The sequence below is a fragment of the Silene latifolia genome, chromosome 11 (assembly GCF_048544455.1).
Source record: "Silene latifolia isolate original U9 population chromosome 11, ASM4854445v1, whole genome shotgun sequence".
NCBI lineage: Eukaryota > Viridiplantae > Streptophyta > Magnoliopsida > Caryophyllales > Caryophyllaceae > Silene > Silene latifolia.
In genome coordinates this window covers 203421988-203440838 of record NC_133536.1, presented here as the reverse complement: position 1 = coordinate 203440838, position 18851 = coordinate 203421988, and the positions used below count along the sequence as shown (strand labels likewise).

General features: G+C 33.3%; 1 protein-coding gene across 2 annotated transcripts; it reads left to right on the top strand.

Annotated features, from left to right (window-relative positions):
- Positions 1–9020: 9020 nt before the first annotated feature.
- On the top strand, positions 9021–17278 carry LOC141612361 (3beta,22alpha-dihydroxysteroid 3-dehydrogenase-like). Of its 2 annotated transcripts, XM_074431116.1 has the most exons (8): positions 9021–9649; positions 11196–11345; positions 11574–11828; positions 14926–15012; positions 15781–15859; positions 15962–16068; positions 16324–16454; positions 16925–17278. In XM_074431116.1, the coding sequence occupies exons 1-8, from the start codon at positions 9134–9136 to the stop codon at positions 17022–17024; spliced, it is 1425 nt and encodes a 474-aa protein (XP_074287217.1). In that variant the 5' UTR covers positions 9021–9133; the 3' UTR covers positions 17025–17278. The 2 variants fall into 2 exon arrangements, with proteins under 2 accessions (XP_074287217.1, XP_074287219.1); XM_074431118.1 differs by lacking the exon at positions 14926–15012.
- Positions 17279–18851: the final 1573 nt, after the last annotated feature.

The window sequence follows — 18851 nt, the reverse complement described above, 5'->3', positions numbered from 1 at the left end:
TAAAAATCATTATGGATTTATTATCATTAGAATTTATAAATATATAAACATTTTTTTATAAAATATTTAGTTGATTAGCTAATTGGGTTTTGTGGAATCGAGTTTTCCACTAATCCAGTTGTTGAATCGGGTTCAAGCAAGCCTTTAATTGTTCATTCAAATATTTCAAATCGCGAAAACGTTGTTTGCATTTTCTAACTTTACTTTATATTATATTGGTTTTATTTTTGTTTCCATTAATTTACATAATTAGTTTTATTTATATGATTGTATTTTTATTATTAAATCATAATTATATGGACTCACAAAACGCATCTAAGAGCTAGGTCACGTTGTTTAATTAGTGAGTTGGAATCACCAACAAGAAAACCCCGAGCCACAAACACCGACGACCGGACTCCCGACCGCAACCTTTAACATGTACCAATGGGCGGCTTTCTGTTTTTTTTTTGTATATAAAAGTTTAGGTTAAGGGTAGGCCTTACCCATTCCAAGGCCAAGGCAGACCACCGGCCTCTTTGAGGGCTTAAATTGGTGTGAGGTTTCTGTAACACCCCCATGAAATGCGATGAATTTGTCCCACGTGGAAAGAATAAGGAGATTATGAGAAACTTATAATAGATTCCATTCAACACTTAGTAACAAAGCTTTGTACTTTTGGGCTTAAATGAGAACAAATAATAGGCCAAAATGTGCACATCTCATCTAATTAGGATCGTGTTACAACGGTGATGGGTCAGGTCGTTACAGTTTCACTCCATCACAATTACAAAACATGGAATTGCTCGGCCAAGGTACTTTTGGTATGTAATGGACCAATGAACCAAACCCCGCTTAATAACCCCGATTAATCTATTTAGTAATAATGTGTTTGAAAATCAACCTTTTGTCGGACTGGGTCGATCAAATATCCTTAATGCCTTATTGACCACCTTTTTTGCACGAGAGATTGAGACCACTTGTATTGTGTACTCTTTTCTTATTTATTCGTTACATTAGATTAATAATATATAAATTGTAAACATCGTTTCATCCCTTTTTAATAAAAGATTGAGGTATGTTTTTTAAATTATTTCTTAATTATTTAATTGAAATTTCTTTTTCATCTCATCTATCCATTTACATACTAATTATTTATAATAAACTTTATAACTATAATTCAACCAAAAATCACAAATAAACTTTAAAAAATCCAAATTAATAAAAATAAATTGTATTATAGTTAATTGAGTTTTTTGATAACTTATACCTTGAATAACTCACTTTTTCAAAACTTATACCTAAGATAACTTTCTTTAAAATCTTATACCTAAAATAACATTTTCTTCCAAATTTGATACCAAATCTAAAAAAAAGCCCTAAATTGACGATCTTGTCCTTTCTAATTAAACACCATCATCTTTTCCCCACCTATTAAACCACAAATCCACGATTACCACCACTAAAAACCATCAAATTAGTAAAGACAAAATCGTCAATTTAAGGCATTTTTTTTACGACCTAATGCTCTTATCACATCTGTCGTCTTCTTAAATGCATTAACCTCCGGGGTTCGTGGACCCTTATGCTCCTATCACATCTGTCGTCTTCGTAAATCTTTGTATGACCTAAAACAACACCCCCCCCCCCGAGCTTGGTATCAACGATCTGCCACATTTGTTTTATTCCGGGGATTTCGTAGTAGTGTGTGTGATTCTTCATTATTCATTTTACAAGCCGATTCTGACACGACTTATCTACTGCTTTATGTCGACGATATTATTCTTACCGCATCCAGTGATCAGCTTCTTCGAAAGATAATACATGATCTCTCTTAAGAATTTGCAATGTCTGATCTTGGCTCTTTGCATCATTTTCTCGGTATTGTTGCTACCTGTACTCATTCCGGTTTATTTCTTTTGCAACAACAATATGCTCGGAAAAATTTGGCACGTGTTTCTATGTAGTCTTACAATCCGATTGCTACTCCAGTTAATGCCGACGCTAAGCTTAGTGCGTCCTCTGGCCCAATGTTGTTAGGATCGAGATTCTACTTTGGATCGATGAGCTTAGTAGGATCGAATCGGTAAGATCGGATCGTAGAATCGTTAGATCCTACAAATTAACTAAAATACATAATTGTGTTATCAATATTATGTTCAAATCTCGTGTTTAAATCTCAAAACACCATTAACTTCGCATGTGCCCATAAATTATCCACGTTTATAGTAAATTTCTATCTTAAGAGTCATATATAAAATTATGGTAACTGAATAAATTAACATGTTAAATCGAGTGGTATAATCGTAGGATCGGGTTAAGATTCTACTTTAAACAAATTTGAGACAAGTTGAATCGTAAGATCCTACAAAATTAAGATCCTATCTGGGATCAGGATCGATCATCACTTTTTGGATCGTAGTAAGATCCTACAATCTGGATCGAGAGTTTAACAACAATGCTCTGGCTCGCTTATTTCTGATCCCGATCTTTATCGTAGCCTCGTCGGTGCACTACAGTACTTGAGTATTACACGAGTCGACATTGCTTATGCCGTCAAGCAGGTTTGTTTATTCATGCATGCCCCCGTGAGCCTCACTTTTATTTTCGTAAGCGTATCTTACGTTATATTAAAGGCACCCTTGATCACGGGCTCACCTTCACTAAATCTGCTAATCATGTCTTAACCGCTTATTCTGATGCTGATTGGGCGGGTTGTCTTGATTCCCGCCACTCCACCTCTGGCTATTGTGTTTTTTTGGTGATAATCTTGTCTCCTGGTCCTCCAAACGACAAGCTACATACTATCTCTCGTTCTAGCGCATAAGCAGAGTATAAGGGTGTTACTAACGAGTAACGCCATTGCTGAGACTAGTTGGTTGCGTAATTTGCTTACTTTAGAAAGAAACATTTAATTCTCCACTTTAACCTACATAATTTTCTCCAAAATACAAGTCCAATGAAAACCACTCAAGTCCACCATCGGTACTAAGGATTTTCAATTGGTCTCCCTTGTGACGGGTCACCATTTGTGGCGGATATTTTGTGAGTAAAAATGGTAACAAAATGGGTTAGTGGAGAAAGGGGACCACATGAATAGTGTTGCAGAGAGAGAAAAAGTGGGTACTTTGTGAGATAAAATGGTATCCGTCACTCAGAGTGACGGATATGTGCCGTCACAAATGAGAATTTGTGAAGGATTTTAGGTAATGACTAGTCTCTAATGAAAGGGAACTTACGTAGGAATAGAGTTAAATCGTCCAAATGACTAAATGAGAAGGGACAAAATGAGAGTAGGAGAAGTAGGCCTATCCTTAGATTTGGAGCATGAACTATGTCGGCAAGTGAGATGATTCATGCATGAGGTATAGGCCATACACACCATTTAAGGCCCTACTAAGCCAGATAATCAAACTAACCCCCTCGTGTGTTTGTATTAGCCCATATATTTCGTTTGTGTACCCTCAAAATAATTGACTAGTTGGTTGCGTATGAATGTATCCATGGATGGTGAAATTTCATCGAGGTAAAGCGAATTTCTAAAGTCTTAATCATCACTCTCAATTTAATTGCCATAAATTTTGGTACTATTGGTTTGAATGTATCTCTTAAGATAATAATACATCAATGAAAACGAAAATGGAGAGTCGGTCGTTAGATAAGAGAAGTGAGTCGGTATGGTGCCTTTGCTATCATTTAATCTATATATGTGCGCGTTAACGAGTTCTAAGCACCTTTATACAAAAATCAATTTAGTATCAAAATTTTAATCGTAATATATGCTAGCTAACAAGGTATTCTTTATAGTGAAATAGTCTACACAATTTTTTTTAATTAGCACATGTTAGAAAAATCAAAATGATAATAATATTGAATTAGACACTTTTATGTGTTTAAGGTCTTACTCGATAGCATTATTCGATCTGAGAATGCCATGGATCAAGCTCAATTATAACAAGTTGTTTGGTGGCCTATCATCTTATCTAGGCCAATTTATTGACGTTAGTAGGGTACTATACATCTTGAGAGGATGCTACTAACTACGCGTCTTAAGCCCATTTGTGTTCGTACTCGTTTGTATATTATTAGAATTAGAGTGAAAGGAATTCATAAAGGGAATCGTGTTATTGATAATAGTTCGTTCGTGTTTTTGAATGACGACAAGAGTACAATACTTGTACTACTCTGAAAATCTAAATCATATCAACTAATATCAGAATATAATACTCCCTCCAATTTCATTTATTGTTCCTCTTTCCCTTTCCGTCGATTTTCCTTAATGTTCCCTCTTTCCTTTTTTGGACAACTTTGTGTGGTCCAAAATCAATTTGATGTAGGGTCATGTGTACTGTGTGGTCCAAATTGATTCCCTTATTTCTTATGCCAAAAAGAAAGGGGAACAATAAATGAAATTGGAGGGAGTATAAGTTATTCTAATACTGATATTATTCCGGTTACGGTGTATATAAATAATATTCTGGCCATATAAGTAATATTCTGCCAACATACATCTATGATCAATTAGCTCGAATTTACGGTACTAAGGCCATGTGTCTTTCCGGCTGATAAAAGCTAAACTGAACCGAACTGAATAGAGTTGAGCTGAAATGAAATGTACTGAACTGAATGGAGCTGAACTGAACTGAACTGAACTGAATGGAGCTGAACTGAACTGAATTGAACAAACCTGAATTGAGCTGAACTGAAATAATCATATTGATAATAGTAATATTTAATATTATTGTTATTATCAAGTATAATAAAAATAAAAATAATAATAATATTCATAGTATAACTCTAATAATAACATTAATATTTATAAGAAAAAATTATAATATTATGTATGAATAATCATTTATTATAATAATGAAAAAATAGTAATCTTTTACTAATAATATTCTTAATAACAATAATAAATAATAATGTTAATATTAATAATGATATTAGTAAAAATAATTGATTCGAATAAAAACAATCTAGTAAGCGTTGCTCGAATCCAGGTCAAATCAATGCACGGCCTCTCAGATGACAGTACACCTCGAGGCAATGCTTGCTCTCTTCGGATGGATCTTGCACGCGTAACAAACAAGACCTCGGGGGTTTCCCAGGGGTTCTTCTCTTATGCCTTACGACATTGGTGGATAGTCGGGACCTTGTTTGAAGCTAAGGTCTCGGCATCCTCTCATAGTAGCTCGAGTAGTCTTATTTCTGGAGATAAGAAGTTGTTGGTGAGAAATATCTAACCATTGATTGGTGAATAATGAGGTATTTATATGATTCTATGTGTACCTCAAATAATGACTTGGCACGCATGGCTACCAGATTCGCTATGAATACGCCCTTACCGATTCACGATTCGCTCTTATAGAAGTGTGTTATATGTATTTTCAGTAAGCAACTTGATTGAATTCGTTTTTAACGATTTGTGATTCGTTGGGTACCAAGCAAATAAGGTAACCACGTTGGCAAGTGCGTTTCTTGTATGGCCCGCATTGGCTAGTGGGTCAAGTCGATTTGGCGTGCGCCATCAATAATATTAATAATAATGTTATTAATTTTAATAATAATACCAATAATAACATTGTTATTAGTTATATTATTAATTATAATTATAATAATAATAAAGAATAAATAATAATAATATTAAAAAAAATAGTATTATTGGTAAGAAAATTAATAATAACTATTAAATTTAAGATGACTAAGGCTGAAATGAGCTAAATTTGATAGAGCTGAACTGAACTGAACTGAACTGAATTGAGCTGAGTTGAGCTTAGTTGAACTGAACTGAACTGAACTGAACTGAACTGAATGGAGCTGAACTGACATGAACTGAACTAAATAGAGGCATAGAGCTGAGCTGAACTGAATTGGACTGAAATTAAGCTAGAAAGAACAAACCTAAAAATATTTTAATTAAAGATAAATAAATAATTAGGAGGAAAGAAGTAGTTAATATTTAGAGCTACACAATTAAGTTGCATATATAGATTGTCATTCATGTATTTAGAGCGTCGACTTCAACTTATTAACAACACGGGATATAATTGATTAAGAACAACACAACTCACACGTCAAATATGATAAGCTGGTTTATCCCACAACACGTGTCCTTAGAAAACAAAACAACTTTTATAAGTCAAAAATCAATCAAGAAATTAAGTTAAATTAAAATCGACATAGATGGAGGGATGTAATACCTTTATTGGCTAGGTTTGCAAAATCATTGTTTCCATATCATATGAAATTATGAACTACACCAACAATTGAATCATCATGCAATGTGTACTAGTACACTCTAGTAGGGATGGAGCTAATGAAGGAGTTCCGAAAGTAGTTAAAAGATTCATGTGTTCCTTATTATGGAGGCCATGTGGGATTACCTTGTAATCACAATGTCTTAGTTTTTTACTTTTGGGCAACTTCATTCTCATCTATATATCTTTATTTCGTTTGATGCTTTCTTAATAGTGTCTCTCTTAAAAACGGTTATAAGTTCAAAACAAATTCAGAAATATACTCGAACTTTAATTAATGTTAGTACAAGTCGAACACAAACATATAAATGGTATTAGATCAGTTTCATACTCGAGGCGAAGGCCTTTCAAAACAATTATTGTCATCACGTATCTCATGTATAAGAATCAACAATTTTTCAAAATTATATTTTTTTTTATCAAAAAGTAAAATCCAAATCACGTGTAAAAGTAGAATGAGCCGAGCATAGGAGTTACTTTTGGATGCATTGACCTCACGGTTATCCGTGGGCTAAATGGTCCTTTTATGTACCTTAGCCCGATGGAAAGGGCAAATTCAACTTGTTCCTTGATTTAGTACATCAATAATATGTGCCCTCATTACATGGGAATACCTTTAAACAAACATAATCACTTTCCAACGCCATTACTATGTTCTAGTTGTAACTAATCGATTGATCACAAATGATTACAAAGACATGGTCCAATGTAAACCTTGTAAGCGGGTCAATTGCGTCGGAACAAGGTAGATCGGTTTGCTTTGGGTAATTTCGCGTTTTTAAGCATTTGGGTCAGATATTTCGGAATCATTTATCATGTTATTTGGAGCTAATGGGTAATATAAGACAATAAAAATTCATATCGGTCAAATAGAGTTGGGTCAATTTCGGATGCAGATCAAATTTGGGCCTTTTGTCCACATGTTGGTCAGGCTTGTCTCAGACTATTTACGTTGGATCAGTTTTATCAGGTCCAATTTGACAATGTTATAACCTATCATATCAACATTTTTTTAAATAAAAAATTGCTTTCCAAAGCAAAACTACTCCATTATATTGCAAAATACGATACAGAGTAATAAGTGAACTAAACACTTTTTAATCATCTTTTTTTTTAATCTATTTTTTAATTATCACCCAACTCCTAATTATCACTCCCCTCCTTTGGTGAACCAACCCATCACCGTTCACTGAACCCTTCCTCGGGCACGCAGTGATCACGACACGACCCCATCTTCCGGTGGTGGAGACACCAAACCTTACCTCTAGCGAATCCATTCCCTCCCTCATTCTCCTACCAGACAACCCACGACCACCGAGTTCTCATGCCACCACATCTTTCTTGCCACCAGTATCCACTTTGTAGTTCCCCTTTGCCATCACCCACCTGCCACCAGACCACCAACACTCATGCCGCCGTACATTAGCCACCACCACTCAACAACCCCATATAGCTTTAAAACCTAAATAAAAAAGTATTAGAAAAATCTCATAAAAATCATCAATTTGATTGCAATTAGCGTATTTCACAGGTTTTATATTCAAATTATAATTTATAATAGAAGAAATTTTATAAATTTGAGAGGTTGTGTAGTAAATATCTGAGATTAGGGTACGCAAATGAAAATTAATGCACAAAAAATATTGCGTTTGATAAAAAAACGTACTATTGTGTTGATTGGATAACATAGACTATGTATTTATAATTGAGATTCGATTATTGAATCGAGAACTAAAGGACATTAAATATTTAGACGATTTTATAATAATTTTTGTTACAATTTCCCTATTGACATATATTTATATATAGACAAATTTTACAACCTTGAAATTAAAGGACATTAAATATTTAGACGATTTTATAATAATTTTATCACTTCTCTTGTGATCCATTACTATTTTTACATTTTTTTTATGGTCATAATGACCACTTTAATTATTATTGTACCTCATCTTCATAATTCCATTTAATTTCCAATAGTGATCATTTTATACCATTTTAAAAAAAATTCATACAATACTTTATTTTCCCCTCAATTATTTAGGCTTTTTTGGTAAGGCAAATAAACTACTACTTTATTTGACCAAAATTTCAGCTATATTATTATTATTTAGGTGTTTGACAAGTAGCTTATTAATATAGCTTATCCTGTAAATAAGCTAGCTGATATGAAAAACTACTTGGAGTTTCATATGAGAAACAAACTAGCTTATTGCATTCATTTTCCTTTTTTATTCCTTCAACTTATAATATTTAATTTTTATTCGTCATTTTACCATACTTATAGTTATAATTAGTTTGCCAAATAGTTCTGATATAACATATAGTTGACGTTCAATTCATAATTTTCAGATATCTCATTAATTATCAGCTCTTATAAAATTTTTAGTAGTTTTTCAGCTTTTAATAAGCTTCTCAGCTAATTTTGCCAAACAAAACCATATAATGATTAATCACATTACTTATTACCCTCAACTCAATCCTTCGAATCCAAATAAACATCCAATCATACCTCTTTTTGCAAAACTTCTAATTTATATAGCGCTTTGAAATTAAAAGGAGAAAAAAAAACATTTATAAATTAAATTTTCAAAATCTATCCAACATTTTGTGCAATTTATTTAATATTATCACAAATTGATTATAGAACTCAATATCTTAATAATCTCTAGTTGCTATCAATATTTTGGATTCCTTTTTAGTCCTACTTACGTAACACATTCATTCACTCCACTCGTGTGGTTGCTACCTCTTTATATCCAACTCCCTTCTCACTTCATTTTCACACAAATCTTCCACACTTCATAGTCTCATACTCTCATACTATCTTCTCTACGACCTTACGACATACAAAACTTTCGGGTGATACTATCTCATTTTCCGTAAAACAGTAAATAATGTTGTACTACATACTATTCACTATTTTAACTACACCACTCCTCTTAATCATCCTCCACCACCACCTTTGTCGTCGTCGTAACCACCGTCTTCCCCCAGGCACATACGGCCTGCCGCTCCTCGGCGAAACCCTCCAACTAATCGCCGCCTACAAAACAGACAACCCTGAACCATTTATAGACGAGCGAGTGGGCCGGTATGGGCCCATTTTTAAAACTCATGTATTTGGCGAGCGTACCATATTTTCCGTTGACCCGGACGTAAACCGGTTCATATTACAGAACGAAGGGAGATTATTTGAGAGTAGTAACCCGGCTTCGGTATCGAATTTGTTAGGAAGACATTCGTTGGTTGTGATGAAGGGGAATTTACATAAACGGATGCATTTTCTTACTTTGAGTTTTTCTAACGATGCTATTATTCGTGATCATCTTCTGGTTGATATTGACCGTTTGGTCCGGTTTTTTTTGGATTCTTGGTCTGACCGGGTTTTTCTCATGGATGAAGCTAAGAAGGTATGTTGATTTATACGAGTATATAGTAATATGGATTATTATATACGAGTATTAACATGAAATCGTCTCTTAGAAGACTTACGGTAATTCATAATTCATGCATGGTCTATAATAAAGGGCAAATATATTGCTGACAACATAAATTATATTATTAATTGAGACGGTCTTAATTAAAACGAAAGAATGTACCATATATTTATAATAAAAAGCGACAATTTAATAGTAAAAAGTTACAACTAAAATTCTCACGTCGTAAAATAGTGGCATGTTATCTGTCTTGGCTTAAGACGGATATCAGCGGTTTTAAGGGAGAGTTACACTAGATTAAACATTATGAAGTGAGCATTTCTCACTTAAGTGATATCCACAAGCTTATAATTCCTTCATCGATAAAATGGGAACATAGATGCCTTGGTAAATTGATAAGGGACCTACCCCTCGTGGGAGAGAATAAGGCTTGAAAAATGACAGTACTGTAAGAGCAGTCATTTAATATTTGTTTTTATATATCGAAAATAGACTTGGAAAAGATTGCCAAATTGATTGTGAAAATAGACCATAAACTAATGGTAGGAACTAGTCCTAATAAACAAACGGTCCACATAACTCTTTGCAAGTATCTCCATCACGTGGCTGCTAAAGTTAATAAAGTAATCTCAAACCAAATTAACAATTAATCTCCCTTGAAACGGGCTTAACTTAAAACAATAAAAAATAAAACTATTTTAGCTGTCTGAAATGAGAATTTGTCTAATGCACCGTTTAAGCTATTTGTTAGTCTTTTGTAAGACGATGACTTTAGGTAAATGTTGTCTAAAACAAATATAACTATCGAGTTTTATGATCCATATTAGTGGGAAAATAAATACAGAATGATTACGATTTACGAATGAGAGAATTTTAAACCAGACGATTTAAAATGGAATGAAAGTAGAGTATATTAAAACAGATAAGGAAGAATGATTTTGTAGATTGAGTAGTAGTAGTATCCTAATAGTGTCGAGCTGAAGGTGGAATAATCATTGTGATTTCTGGCTATAATAAGTAGATCAACAATTCTGATGATCTGTTTATTCTTTAGCTTTTCTGCTCTTATATTTTAAGTATGTTATCTTTGTATGTAAGGGTATATAATTATATATTTACGGTTTTTCTAACATGTATCCTAAAGACACATTATAACAAGCTAATTAAATTCATTGACATGGACAAAATTCGTATATGGATTACATTATACTTCATCGTTCCATTTAATCGTATTTTTCTACATTCTTATATTCCTAATTTTTGTTGAAAATATTTACTCCGTATATGTGAAGGACTTTTAGACAAGTGTAAATACATAAGTTTTATATTTCAACTTTTTTTTTTTTTAATTTACGTTTAAATTAAAAAAATTGACCTTCAAAAAGCAAATGATGTAGCATTAATGAAAAAAGTCTTAACATCACTAAGTATCACTAATCGTAATATGACATCGATAATAAATATTTTCGTAAAATTTTTGTATAGAAGACTAACTATATTTTGTTTACGCAAATTGTAGATGACATTTGCATTAACAATGAAGCAGCTTATGAGCTTTGATCCTTGTGAATGGACTGAGACTCTCGGAAAAGAGTACCTAAATGTAATTGAAGGCTTCTTCACTATTCCTTCACCTTTCTTCTCTATGACGTACAATCGTGCAATTAAGGTACTTACTCAATTAACCATTTTTTGTTAACATAATCTCAATAGTCGCTAGCTCGGTTTAATCGAATGGATCTCAAGGTTATCAAAGCATTCAACTAAATTCTTAAGCTGATGATTAAATCCCAATATATATATGTCTATACTTTAGTAACATGCACATGTGACATATACCTTATATATCAGGAGCGTTAATATATTTTCTTATAATTTTTTATGATTTATGTAAAAGTCGAGGACAAAAGTGGCAGATGCATTGAGCAAGGTGGTTCGAGAAAGAAGAAAAGCGAGCGAGCATGGAGAGAAAAAAAAGGACATGTTAGGCGCGTTGCTAAACGAGGAGGTGGAAGGCGGGCGGTTTTCCGACGAGATAATAGTGGATTTCTTAGTGTCTCTATTTGTGGGTGGAAATGAGACTATGGCAACACTTATGACACTAGCCGTAAAGTTCCTAACCGATACTCCTCTTGCTCTTGCTCAACTCAAGGTGTGTCAACTTTTTCTCTTCTTTTATGTCATTTTCTCATTAATTTGCCCGTGTTGTCAAGTCTGATTTAATTTGTTTTGGGACCAATAAATGAATAAAACCCACGAGTGCATTTACAGTGATGGACCATTAATTATTTGACCCTATAGAAATTAAAAAAAAAAAAAAAAACATCACCTTATCATTTGAATTTAATTTGAGATAACTAAATTATTGCAAAACTTAAATGTTAATGCATCTTTATTTATTTATTTTTTTGGGTATTTTAACAATCTAAGGCCTAGTTATATCCAATTCTTATTTGATTTATAATTATTTAAAATAACGAGCAGATTATAAATGGTAAAAGTAATTGCTTTTTGCTATTTATGCAAGTTTTTTTATTTTATTATAAGTAAGTTTGCTTTTAAAAGATTGAGAAAAGGTTATGCATATTACATAATCATGCCATTGCACATGAAATACATTGAAAAGGGTAACAAAGACTTGTTATTATCGTATAAATAACTCTTACCATCATGCATGATCATAATTGCTTTTAGGTTGCATGTATAACTAAGTCTTCTCACCATGAATTGAAGACATTAAATTAACAAAAACTGTAATTAATCAATATATACATGTGAAGCCCACTCCACCACATCTAGCATGAATGGACCAAGACAAGAATCACAAATGTGACAGTAATATAAGCTTAATATAAGCTTTATTTAAACTTGAGTTAACCTGAATCAACCTGAACTGATGTTCATATCCGAACTAAATAACTCGTGTCTGACCTTAAACTTGAGTTTAGCCGACTCAATCTCAAATAAGCCCGTTCGATCATCAAAGTATGAATTGAGACGACCTGACCCTAAATCCAAATGCAAGCAAACTAGAACGACTTGTCAAGTGCCTAACCCAATAACCCGTTCAGTAGGTCTATTTAGATTTTATTAGCTAAGCTAGCGGGATATGGTGAGGTAAGATATGTTAGTTCAATCCGTCTCATTGAAGACGGCCACTATCCGTCACAAGCTGAAGACGGATAGTGACACTCTCACAAAATGCAAGTGAGAGGGCAAGTGGGGTATCCATTTTCCCCTTAACTTGCACTATCGATTTGTATTTTGTAAAAGATACACTATTCGTCTTCAGTTTGTGACGGATAATATCCGTCTTGAATGAGAATTTGTGATGTTAGGTAGAGAGTCTTATAAACATTGTGGGTCATGGGACACGGGTGCATGTGAGGGTGGGGGAATAGTACAAAGATACAGATAGTTTGAAGAGGGACCAGAATACAATGGAAGAGCAGCCTAGCTACTAGTACTAGTACTACTAGCTTGTAGGCAGTACCAACTACTAGGATCCACGAAGGGGATGTTTCATGTTTATGAGGGTCAATAACTTATTATTCAATTATGCACTCAAAGACTATAGAGAAATGTGATCAAATGCTAGTCAATAAGGCTCTTTTTCACTTTCTACCATTTTTCTTACAAATTTATTAAATTTACTTTATGGATTGGATATCATGTGAAGATGGAAATGGCTATGAATTCGATCTAGATCTAGTTTGAATATGCTAGGATGACTAAATGTTCTTAATTCGTAGGGTCCAATAAATCAGAAGCGGATAGAAATCCTAATTTATTAAGGGCATCTGCATTTAAAGAAATCTAAATATGAATTTTATCTATATATAGGCATCGAAACAATAACTACAATTGTATATTCATAGTTGTAAAAAACCTTAAACGAAGTAAAATTATTATATTCATAAAAATTCATCAAATGCTTTAATTATTTAGACTAGAAGTTTATTGAAATTACAGAAGATAACAATTCAGCGTGATAATAAGTGACTCAGTCGAGAGAGACTATGGGTAGCTAATGTGATACACAATTTCCATTTTGGTACATTCACTTACCACATTGAACTTAAGAAAGACCATATTAATGAATTTGAGAGTAGTGATTGAAATAGTTGTACTAAATGTGTAAATGACATTTATTATCAAGGAATGGTTAAAAGAAGACACAATTAATTCCAGCAAGAGAGAAATAATTCCGTGCATACTTGTACAAGAAAAAAGAATCTGCATGCACATAGATGAAAAGTGAATGCATCATGTATTTGAAGGGTAAATGTTGGAGTAAGAAGAGACAAACGCAATTCTATGTAGACTGGGATTATTGACTGATGAAGCAATTTGCCCTACGCCTCTTTTATGTGTCAGATTTTGAGGTTACAGTTTTGCAGTTTTAGCCTTTGACTATTTCTGCTACGTTCAACCCTTTACATTGAAGTAGATGCTACATCAACTTCCATGCACGGTTGGAATTATTTGTCATTTGACATGTTTTTTATTCAAGACCGATAAAATATTTATTTTAACGTTAAGACGGATTAATTAGCCAAAAAAAAAGTTAAGACGGATAAAATAGTATAACAAAATAAAAACAAAGTTCTAGAAACTAGCAAAATAATTATTTTGTCTAACTAAGTGGGTAGTATTTCTCACTTATTATTTACCAGTTAATCTTTTTTTTTTTTTCTTTTTAAAGAAAATGAGATAGTGAGTTTTTGTATTACCATCCTCTCACATGTAAAATATGCATCTTATACATTTCTCATTTTATATATATGGGGTTCTCATTGTGTACGTGAGTGTAGACCGGGCAAAATTGACCTGACCCGATTCGAATATCTCGACTCGACACCCGAACTCAAGCCCCAAACCCGAATTGACCCGATCCAATTAACCAGTTTGCCAAGTCTATATGAGAGAGGTACTGAAATTAAGTACCACCAGACGCCACTCTATTATTATACTTCTCAAAATAGACAAGTCAATATCTAAATTAAAACAGATTAATTTTACTTGGATAGATGAGACAATGTTTTTGCTTTTAACTCATGTATCATATTTTGATCCCTTTTAAATTAAAAAAACAAATATGTAAGTCCAAAACAAGAATTTGTGTTTAGTTTTATATTGTAATTTGTAAAATGCTAAATTTTTTTTCTGAAGATTTTATCCCTCCTCATTAAGAATTATTAAGTTCTTAATTATATGATTAAAAAGTTCTATTTGATATATTATTACAGGCGGAGCATGACAATATTAGAGCTAAGAAGGGTGATGATGAACCATTGGATTGGGCTGACTATGAATCAATGCAATTTACTCAATGTGTAAGTTCTCCTAATGAATAGGGTACATGCATCAACATTCTAAATTAAAAAAAAAAGGGAAAATGCACGCGGTGCCCTTTAACTTTGATGTTTTGCCCGAAATACCCAATTTTTTGATCCAGAGAGCTTTAAGAGACTATAACTCGTGTTTACGAGCTCAGAAAGTGACGATTTTTTTTTCAAATTTATTATCTTTTCGAGAACTACGACTTGAAAAAAAAAATTGTCGAGTTTGGAATTCGTGAGCAAGAGATATGGTCACTCAAAGTTTGTTCGGTAAAAAAAACTTTGACGTACAAAAACTCCTAGCCACGGGTTCCAAATACGATAATTTTTTTTTTCAAATCGTAATTTTCGAAAAGATAATCGATTTGAAAAAAAAAGTTATCATTTTCTAAACTCGTAGACACGAATTATAGCCTCTTAAAGATTTCCGGAACATAAAATTGGGTATTTCGGGCAAAAATCGAAACTTCAAGGACACCACGTGCATTTTCCCTTAAAAAATACGAAATACTCGTACTTCATTTGTCTCAATCATTTATTAATCTTTTATAGGAGTATTCTTTACAAGATTTATATTATTATAATTAAATGTAAGAAAATAAATGAGACAAAGGGGTAAAAATTAAAGTCACAGCCAAGCTTGAAAATGCAAATGTACTTATCACCTTCTATGTTCTTATTTATTTGTTGTGTTTCGAGTCCTAGTTTAGCCTCCTTGATTATGACTAGTATTATTAACTTTGTTGTACATGGTATTATCAGGTGATTAACGAGTCTTTACGAGTTGCTAATACCGTTGGAGGCGTATTCCGGCGAACTACATCGGATATCAACATTAAAGGTGCATAATCTGCCGTCTAATTTTTATTCCACGGTCATTTTGTGACGACATTGAATTTGAAGTCCATAATAATGTTGAATTTGTTTTGTACTAAATGAACAGGTTACACAATACCAAAGGGGTGGAAAATATTTGCGTCGTTCCGAGGCGTACATATGGATGACCAACATTTTAAGGATGCACGCTCGTTCAATCCTTGGAGATGGCAGGTTTGTTCTTCATTTCATCGCATTTATCACATAATAAACTATCGACAATTAAGAATTTTGACCCTGTTGGAGTATAAATCCACTTGTGAGTCCCACATCAGTGAAAAAGAGAGAGATTGTCTATCTAATAAGGCCTAGGGGTGTTTCTCCCATTGCCAATTGGTTTTGGGAGATAAGAGCATTCTTGGGCTTGTGAGTTAGACATCTCGTGTTTATTAGACCCTAATGTTAATCACATTTAAATGATATGAACAGAGTGATGCCGGAAAACCATTACCCCTTGGTGTTTTTACACCATTTGGAGGTGGTCCTAGGTTGTGCCCTGGCTACAAGCTTGCTAGAGCATCGGTTTCCGTTTTCCTCCACCACCTTGTCACAAAATTCAGGTACTATTTCTTTCTTTTGAACAACCACCCAATTGCGATATGATGGCTTAATCTATGTAAATAAGGCATTGCACAAGCAACATATTAACTAAACCTATCAGAAATGGAAAATGAAATAGCACCACTCAATAATACCGAGTTTCAGTACCACCCTCTCACATGTAAAATATGGGCCCTAAACTTTTTACTTTCCATAATGTGAGGTTTTCATTATTTATGTGAGATGGTCGTACTTATATTCAGTACCACACCGCGGTCTGAATCAGAATATATTCCCGACCTAACACTGTTTGATCCATACCCGTATGAACCCGTCTATCTAACAATCTAGCATGTCCAAATTAAATTGGGCCTATATATAAACATTGACATGACATATATATTGATTAGAGTCCAAAATAATTTTTTTGATCAAGTTTAAGATTGAGGTACTAATCCATTGTCCATTTCCATTGTATGATTTTCAACAGTTGGGAACCTGCAGAAGAGGATAAACTAGTGTTCTTTCCGACTACCAGGACACAAAAACGACTTCCCCTTATTCTGCGGCGACGAGGCTCAGCCATGTAAAGAGACGAGGACGTAAATTAGAAGTTAGATATAGGAAAGGAAAAAACACATTATTGTTTGAATTTTAAATAAGAATGCAAGAAAAGAATTTGTTGTACAAATAGGCAAACGAAATATGTAGGTACGAAAATAGAGAATTGTTTTTGGTGAGTGTTTTCTAGTAAAGAAATTAAACTTCAACAATGGATATACAAAGTTTGGATAGTTATCCATCTATAATTAGTAAGTAGCTATTTAAAATTTGAAAATTTCCAGGACTTTCTTAGACAAAGTTGGATAATCAGTATATAGATATTGGAAACGGGAAAGTGGTAAATAACCCCCTTAACTTTACTTGATAGTGAAATCAACCCCCTTAAGTTTATTTTGTTGTAATTTACCCCCTTAACTTTGCATTTAAGTGAAATCAAAACCCAATTTATATCAAGGCTAAAATATCGCCGGAAAATCGAAATATCACCAATATCTCATTACTAATTCACCGTCAACACAAATTTTTCGCCGGAGAAAAAAAAATTGAAATTCGATACATTCCATATACATACATGATACATACACTCCTACGTACACATATATTTGCACGTATACTACAAAGTGTTACTGTTTTTTTGCACCATAATTAAACTACATTTCATGTTGCTATAGTCTGCTTTCACTCTACTTTTCTACTCTCGTAAAGTTCCATATCTACATATTCTGTTCAAGCTAAGTCAATCGGTGTATCCTCTTTTGAAATTATTATTGGAGTGTCTAAGTGTCTTACTTATGCATTTGAATTCATATACGTACTCGTATATGTAGTTTTCCCATTGACTTGGCAGTTGGGAAGTTATACTAAACAACCGATTAATCCATAAGATATTTATGAATGAAAATTCAATAATTTTGTGTCAAGTATTTCATTCATTACAAAACAGTGATGGCGTCTTATAGCAATTTACCAATTCAACGGTAGGAAACTGCAATATATGAAATTTCCGTGAGATTTTCACGGAGAAAAAGTAGGGTTTAATTTCACTTAAGAGCAAAGTTAAGGGGGTAAATTACAACAAAGTAAACTTAAGGGGGTTAATTTCACTATCAAGCAAAGTTAAGGGGGTCATCTACCACTTTCCCGAATATCCGGAATACAATTTCGTAGGGTCACACGTCGTCTCGCCGGCGACTTTTGCCGTATGCTTCCCCATTTTGTAATAATAGGGGTTATTTAGTTCACTATGAAAATACGAAATTTCTATAAAAACAATATATCCTAATATTTGTAATTCATGTAAATTGCATAAATGTCGCTTGGTTGATATGATGAAATTGAATTCCTTCCATCATTTTCATAGGAACTTCTTGTAAGATAATAGAAGGGAGTTTATAACTTAATGATTTGATTAATATTGATAGAACCTTACAATAATTTGTAGTAGCGATAATATATCCTAACTATAATATATCATCTAATGATAATATATTCTCTTAATATTCTCTACTAATCAATACTAAAGCTGAAAGACAATGACACGATATAAACCCGACACGAAATTAACGGGTTTGGGTTGAGGCTTAATGACCCATTTATGTAAGTGGGTCGACACGAACACAACACGATATTTAATTGGGTTGAGCTCTTTAAAAACGAAAGACCTGTTTACTAAATTAAACCTAATTTTTCTTGATTCTCCATCACATAAATATACTTAAACTATCCAAATATGGACAAGATACGAAAACACGACACGAACCTGACACGAAATTAACGGGTTAGGGTTTAGGCTTGATGACTCATTTATGTAAGTGGGTCGACAAGAAATTTAATTGGGTCGGATTTGGGTTAGA

Coding starts and splice junctions, on each gene's coding strand:
- LOC141612361 (XM_074431116.1), top strand. CDS start 9,134: ATGTTGTACTACATACTATTCACTATTTTAACTACACCACTCCTCTTA. Junction 9,650..11,195: donor TCATGGATGAAGCTAAGAAG/GTATGTTGATTT, acceptor CGCAAATTGTAG/ATGACATTTGCATTAACAAT. Junction 15,860..15,961: donor ATCGGATATCAACATTAAAG/GTGCATAATCTG, acceptor CTAAATGAACAG/GTTACACAATACCAAAGGGG.